This window comes from Triticum aestivum, chromosome 5A (assembly GCF_018294505.1).
Source record: "Triticum aestivum cultivar Chinese Spring chromosome 5A, IWGSC CS RefSeq v2.1, whole genome shotgun sequence".
NCBI lineage: Eukaryota > Viridiplantae > Streptophyta > Magnoliopsida > Poales > Poaceae > Triticum > Triticum aestivum.
In genome coordinates this window covers 592,375,139-592,382,809 of record NC_057806.1, presented here as the reverse complement: position 1 = coordinate 592,382,809, position 7,671 = coordinate 592,375,139, and the positions used below count along the sequence as shown (strand labels likewise).

Below are 7,671 nucleotides of genomic sequence, written 5' to 3'. Positions count from 1 at the left end.
AGAAAGGATTACGACTTCATAATGATGACCTGAAGTAGTGGAACAAAGACATAAATGTAATGGATCGACCTCTTAGAGCAACTAAGACCGAGAAGAACCGTTAGAATTTCGTAACCTATTCTTCCCCCTTACTCCCCTATTAAATCCCGGGACGAGATTTCTTGTAGTGGAGGAGAATTGTGACGCCCGGATAATTAAGCTACAGTAATTCTCTGCTAATGATGCCACGTCACTTCGATTACTATCGCTAATCTCATGTTAGTTCGAAACCGATTCAAATTCAAATTCAATTAAAGGCAAATAGTAAAATTTTCAAATATCAAAACTGAAATGTTCGGGTTGTGTCAAATAAATCGTACGTAATTATGGTGGAGAAACCAAACTTTGATAAAATGTTTAAAGGCTCTAAAACAATTAAAATAGTAGTGAAAACAATTAAACAAATGTCTATTGAATTTATAAAATGCTAAAACTATTTTATTATGGGTTAAGAATTAATCTTACAGTAGTTTGTTGATAAATACAAATTTAGGCACTAGTGGTAATTTTTATAAAACTAAAACTAAAAGAAACTAAAAAAAAGAGAAAAGAAAATATAAAAAACAGAAAACAAAACTAACAAAGAATAAAGAAGGAAATAGAAGAACCCCCCCCCCCACTGGGCCACGGCCCAGCAGGCCATCGGGCCGCCAGGCCGGCCCAGTCGCACCCCACACCCCCCATATCCACCCCACTGGGGGGAAACCCTAACCACCCATCCCACTTCCCCCACTCGTTCCCTCCCACACGCCTCTCTCCCCTTCCCCGTCTGGATCGGGGCAGAGGGCCCCAACCCCCCTTCCCCACGCCGCTCGTCGTCTCCGGCACCCGGCCCCGTGCCCCGCCGCTGAGCTTGGTCACCAGGCGCCGCCCCTCCCGGTCTCCTTCCTCTCCCTCCTACACCACGCAGTCCTCCTTGACGCCACCACAGGACACCGCCGCCGCCCGAGGACCGCTCCGCCGTCGCCAACGCCACCTCGCCGGACGCCTTCACGGGACTGCTTCCCCCGTCGCCCAGTCGTCCCCCTCGTCCTCCCCACGCCCCGCTGCCCATCCCCTACGGCCGCCGTGAGCACCTCCCGCTCCTCCTCTCCCCTTTGTCCCTCACCCACGCGCTGCTCGACGTCGCCCGCGGCCACGCTCGCAATCGCCGCGCCATGGACCATGCCTCGTCCGGCGTACCTGCGCTCGCCACCACTCAGCTAGCCTCGCGTCGACCGCGCGCCCACCCCGCCGTGGTCGCCCTCACCACCGCGCCCTCCCCCTGCGCGCGGTATGCCCTCTGCTCGCTGTTGCCGTGCCCGAGAGCGCCCTCGCCACGGCTGCGCGCGCTGGCCGCGCCCCCGTACCTGCCCGCGTCCTCCACCCGAAGCGCCGCCGCTCGCCCCGCACTGCGCACGCGCGTACTCGTGCGTCGCCCGCGCCCCGGATCTTTCTCATCGCGCGCCAGCCCCGCTTCTCTGACCACGCCGCTCGCGCCCTCCTTCTCACGCGCACGCCGCCGGCCCGCTCTGCCCCACCGCGGCGCCCCCCTGCCGCTATGCCGCTGCGGCTCACTGCCGCCCCGGGCTCGTCCGCCCTATGGGCGCCTCGCCTGCAACGGCGCCCGCTGCCCAGCGCCCCCTCAGGTGACACCCGCACCCGAGCGCCAGAACCCGTTAAGGCCCCTGGCCCTATGACAAACGGGGCCCACCCCCTGAGAATGAAAATGAAAGAAAAAAATATAAAAAACAAATAAATAAATAAATAATAATTAAAATATTTAATTAAATAATTAATTAATGAACTCATTAAGTTAATTAATCGTATTTAATTAATCTAATTAACATGTTAGTTTAATTAAGCAGTAGTTACTTTAACCTAAACCCTAATCAACCTAACATTGTATGACAGGTGGGTCCCACTGGACCCACACGTCAGGTTGACGTCATGCTGACATCAGCGTGCACTGTTTCTGAATAATGTTGAATTAAATTAATTAAATAAATGCTAAAATTGATTTAAACCTTTTAAAATTAATATAAAATGAACCGTAGCTCGTATGGGAAAACTTTGTACATGAAAGTTGCTCAGAACGACGAGACGAACCCAGATACGCAGCCCATTCGTCCGCCACGCATCCCTAACCTATCGAACTCGCAACTTTCCCCCTCCGGCTCCTTTGCCCGAAAACGTGAAACACCGAGGATACTTTCCCGGATGTTTCCCCCCTTCGCCGGTATCACCTCATACCGCGTTAGGGCACCCCTAGCACCGATACTTGTCATGTCATGCATCGCTATACATCTGTTTGCTTAAATATTTATTGTTTCTTCCCCCTCTTCTCTCGCTAGACACCGAGACCGACGCCGCTGCTACCCAGTACGACTACGGTGTTGACTACCCCTCTCTCTTTCCAGAGCAACCAGGCAAGCCCCCCCTTGATCACCAGATATCGCCTACTCTCCTCTATACTGCTTGCATTAGAGTAGTGTAGCCTGTTACTGCTTTCCGTTACTCCTATTCTGATGCATAGCCTGTCATTGTTTCTACAACTGTTGATACCTTACCTGCAATCCTAATGCTTAGTATAGGATGCTAGTTTACCATCAATGGCCATACATTCGTGTCCGTCTGCCATGCTATACTATCGGGCCGTGATCACTCGGGAGTTGATCACGGATATATACCTATACATAATATATGATACTTGTGGTGACTAAAGACGGGTCGGCTCGTAGGAGTACCCGCGAGTGATTCACGGATTGGGTCCGAAAGGACGTTTGTCCCGACGGCCCTCTGAGTGGATCTTTGTGGCGAAGCGACATGGTAGGTTGAGACCACCTATGAGAGAGGTGGGCCTGGCCCTAGTCGGCGTTCGCGGTTATTTCAAGATAACACGTTTAACGAGATCTTGGTATTTGATCTGAGTCCGGCTACTGGCCTATACGCACTAACCATCTACGCGGGGACAGTTATGGGCACTCGACGTCATGGTATTAGCCGAAGCCTTCGTGACGTCAGCGACTGAGCGGCGCACGCCGGATTGGACTGGAACGCCTACTAGGCTAGGTCTGCTTCCGGCCGCATTCGCAACGTGCATGTGTGCAAAGGGCGATGGGCCCAGACCCCTGCGCCATAGGATTTAGACCGACGTGCTGGCCTCTCTGTTGTGCCTAGGTAGGGTTGTGACGTGTTGATCTTCCGAGGCCCGGCATGACCCAGGAAAGTGTGTCCGGCCAAATGGGATCGAGTGTGTTGGGTTATGTGGTGCACCCCTGCAGGGAAGTTAATCTATTTGAATAGCCGCGATCTTCGGTAACAGGACGACTTGGAGTTGTACCTTGACCTTATGACAACTAGAACCGGATACTTAATAAAACACACCCTTCCAAGTGCCAGATACAACCGGTGATCGCTCTCTAACAGGGCGACGAGAAGAGGATTGTCGGGTAGGATTATGCTATGCGATGTTACTTGGAGGACTTCAGTCTACTCTCTTCTACATGCTGCAAGACGGAGGCTGCCAGAAGCGTAGTCTTCGGAGGACTAGCTATCCCCCTCTTATTTCGGCATTCTGCAGTTCAGTCCTCATATGATATCCTTATTCCATTTGATACCAATGCATACATATGTAGGGTAGCTCGTTGCTTGCGAGTACGTTGGATGAGTACTCACGGTTGCTTTGCTCCCTTTTTTCCCCCTTTCTATACCCGATTGCTGCGACCAGACGTTGGAGCCCAGGAGCCAGACGCCACCGTCGACGACGACTACTACTACTCGGGAGGTGCCTACTACTACGTGCAGCAACGACGACCAGGAGTAGTTTAGGAGGATGCCAGGCAGGAGGCCTGCGCCTCTTTCGATCTGTATCCCAGTTTGTGCTAGCCTTCTTAAGGCAAACTTGTTTAACTTATGTCTGTACTCAGATATTGTTGCTTCAGCTGACTCGTCTATGATCGAGCTCTTGTATTCGAGCCCTCGAGGCCCCTGGCTTGTAATATGATGCTTGTATGACTTATTTTATTTGTAGAGTTGTATTGTGATATCTTCCCGTGAGTCCCTGATCTTGATCGTACACGTTTGCGTGTATGATTAGTGTACGATTGAATCGGGGGCGTCACAGAGACGACCAGGATTCGTGGGGGCGGAGATGGAACGCCGCCTCCGGTGGACAAGGTCGCCCAGCTAGGTACAGGATCTACGCCGCCGCCGTCTTCGACGAGCTAGAGGGATACGGGCACACCATTAGGGCTAGGCTTGGGGATTTTTCAGGCCTCAGCCGCCGCTGCTCGCATTGGAAGGAGGAGGACATGACCGGAAATCGGAAGCAAAATAACTTGAAAATGAGGGACTACTTTGCAAAGAAGAGCGTGTTTACGTGTGTGAACTGGAGCTGGAGAAAGGTGTCGCGCGCGCACACAACCACGTACTACTACGTATACGTACGTGGGCGTCGGTGGGAAAGTGGGACGAACGCCGCTCCACCCACCTAGGCGACGCGGTCCAGGTCTGGTCGTCGACTGGCACACATGCACGCCGCGTCCGCGCCTCCGCGCCGTTGCACGCACCACTTGGCGATCGACCTTGACCTGCAGCACCCAGCACGTGCCGCCGCACCGCTGCGGATTCGATCATCAAACTTGTCTGACGCGATCGCCGGCCGGCACCATCCACGCGCACTCCACCTGTTGTTCACAGGCGTCGATCGACGACTTTGCCTTTGCCGTGGGCGCCGGGGAATAGCATCCCACACCGTGGAAAGATGGAAGCTGGAACTGGAAGACGTGTGCGGTAGGCCGGTAGAGATGCGTGCCGACCCGGCGGCGAGACGGGCCTGCTGCCCCACGCATCACCGGGCCGCGTCGATGCCGGTTGTCTCGCCATGGGTAGGCCTCTCTGTCTCTGTCTGATCCCTGCAACATATTCCGCGGCAGAGGAAACTGAAACTCCATTCCTGGGTCCTTCTGGTTCAGAGAGGATCATGTGACTACTAGTCGATTTTACGCTACTGGCCAACAAGCTACTAGAGTGAAGCAAAACACACGAGCAAACGAGGAGCAGCTGCAAACTTGGCGAAAAAACACATTGATTCTGTAATGATTTCAGCAAAACAGGCTACAAAGTTCGTTCATGGGATACAACGGAAAACCTCCTCAGGCAGCACAGGGGCCCGAGGATTTGATTATAAGTAAGATCTACAGACGCAAACATGTATCGAATCGAAACTTGACAAGACATGAAGATTTGCTAAAATTTTATGGCCGACAGAGAAAATGTAGATGCTTCTCCTGCAAAATGCAAACTATAAATAATGAATGATGGTCAAACCACTTCTTGCTCTTCCTCCGATCCGGCGGGGCGACGAGGTGAACTTAGGCCACGGCGGGCATGTCCTTGAGCCAGCCGTCGAGCGGCTTGCCGATGGAGTAGACGATGAAGCCCATCTCCCTGAGCTTCTCGGCGTCGACCACGTTGCGGCCGTCGAAGACGAAGGCCGGCTTCTGCATGTTGTCGAAGATCTTCTGGTAGTCGAGCTTCTTGAACTCGTCCCACTCGGTGAGGATGCACACGCCGTGGGCGCCCTTGCAGGCCTCGTACGCGTCCCACACCACGCTCACCTGCTTCACCGCCGTGGGGCTGGTCGGCTGCAGGTGCATCGGGTGGTCCCAGTCGAACTTGTTCATGGCCAGGTCCCGCTGGATCTGCTCCTCCGTCACCTGCGGGTCGTAGATGCTCACCTGGGCCTTGTCGCCCACCAGGCCCTTGCACACGTCGATCGCCGGCGTCTCCCGGGTGTCGCCCGTGTCCTTCTTGAACGCGAACCCGAGCACCGCGATCTTCTTGCCGGACACCGTGTTGAACATGGACGACACCACCCGGTTCACGAACCGGCTCTTCTGGTAGTCGTTGATCTTGATCACCTGCTTCCAGTAGTTGGCCACCTCCGGCAGGCCGTTGCACTCGCAGATGTACACCAGGTTCAGGATGTCCTTCTGGAAGCACGACCCGCCGAACCCCACGCTGGCGTTCAGGAACTTGGGCCCGATCCTCGAGTCCTTGCCGATGGCGTACGACACCTCCGACACGTTGGCGCCGGTGGCCTCGCACAGCGCCGACATGGCGTTCACGGACGAGATCCTCTGCGCCAGGAACGCGTTGGCGGCCAGCTTGGAGAGCTCGGCCGACCACAGGTTGGTGGTGATGATGTTCGCCTCGGGCACCCAGTGGGCGTACACCTCCTTGAGGGCCTGGACGGCCTTCTGGCCCCCGGGGGTCTCCCGGCCACCGATGAGCACTCTGTCGGGCTTGAACAGGTCCTCGATCGCCGTGCCCTCGGCGAGGAACTCCGGGTTGGACAGGATCTGGTAGTTGATGCCCTTGCTGTTGTGGGTCAGGATCTTCTCGATGGCCTCGGCGGTCTTGACAGGCACGGTGGACTTCTCGACGACGATCTTGTCCGACTTGGACACGTCGGCGATCATCCGGGCGGCGCTCTCCCAGTAGGTGAGGTCGGCGGCCTTGCCGGCTCCCAGGCCGCGGGTCTTGGTGGGGGTGTTCACGGACACAAAGATGATGTCGGCCTCGGCGACATGCTTCTCAACATCAGTGCTGAAGAAGAGGTTCTTGCCCCTGCAGGCCTTGACAACGTCGTCGAGGCCGGGCTCGTAGATGGGGAGGGTGTCGCTGTTCCAGGCGTCAATGCGGGGCTTGGAGATGTCGACGACAACAACCTCGATCGCCGGGCACTTGATGGCAATGACGGCCATGGTTGGGCCGCCGACGTAGCCAGCTCCGATGCAGCAGATCTTCACCATCTTGGCTGCTTACAACCTGCGATGACAGCAAAGAATCGTCTTCAGAGGACTGAAAAACAGAGCATCGACAGCCCTTATCAGTTATCACACATCTCAGAGATGAAAAACTGAAGCAATGGAGATTCAGATCTAAGAAAGACAGTAAGTCACAGAAATGCTCTCAGAGTTAAAACTACAGATATGTTATAAGAAATCTTCTACCCAATTAATTCAGCAAACAAGCATGAGATGCTAGCAACATCACAGCATGATCTAATTTGAGGGTAAAAAAACGCTGCGCCTACTTCTGCAGACTGCATACGAGGAGCATGACAGACTGAACGGAGATCACACCAATCATCCGATCCACCGGCAGCTTCAACACACAGCAGGCCAAACGAAAATCACAGCACGGGGCACCTACTATCCAAACCACTAACTAAATCAAGACAATGAATCTCAAACCAACCACCGGCCAGATCTGAAGGCAGCAAGCATCTTCAGAGAAGCCGAGAAAAGAACAGCATCCACAGCATGGAAGCCACTCTCCTCGCAAAGATCAGGCACCAAACCACAGGCCAAACCTAACCAGATCAGGGAGGAAGACGCTCACCAGATCTCAGGAACTCGGGGAAGATCTCGAGAGGAGGGGCGCGCACTGCTGGAGGAAGGAAAGCAAGGGAGGCGACTTCTTGGTGTATGCAGAGAAGCTGCTGCTGCCCACGGGTTGTATGCAGAGAGGAGGCTGCAACTCCTTATATACCCCGTTGCCCGAGGCCACCAGGTTGGATCTACCCCTTTGCTCGCTGTGGAAAATTAACCGTGTGGAGACCGGTCAGAATTCAGAAGCCGGAAT

The 7,671-nt window shown here is 54.3% G+C and overlaps 1 protein-coding gene across 1 annotated transcript; it reads right to left on the bottom strand.

Moving 5' to 3' along the window:
• Nucleotides 1-5,090: 5,090 nt before the first annotated feature.
• LOC123105079 (UDP-glucose 6-dehydrogenase 4) lies at nt 5,091-7,671 on the bottom strand. Its single transcript, XM_044527062.1, has 2 exons — nt 7,429-7,671; nt 5,091-6,852 (listed from the first exon to the last, which is right to left on the bottom strand). Exon 2 carries the CDS (start codon nt 6,834-6,836, stop codon nt 5,394-5,396), a length of 1,443 nt encoding a protein of 480 aa, XP_044382997.1. The 5' UTR covers nt 6,837-6,852; nt 7,429-7,671; the 3' UTR covers nt 5,091-5,393.

Excerpts from the sequence above, each read along its gene's own strand:
- LOC123105079 (XM_044527062.1), bottom strand. The coding sequence starts at position 6,836 with ATGGTGAAGATCTGCTGCATCGGAGCTGGCTACGTCGGCGGCCCAACC.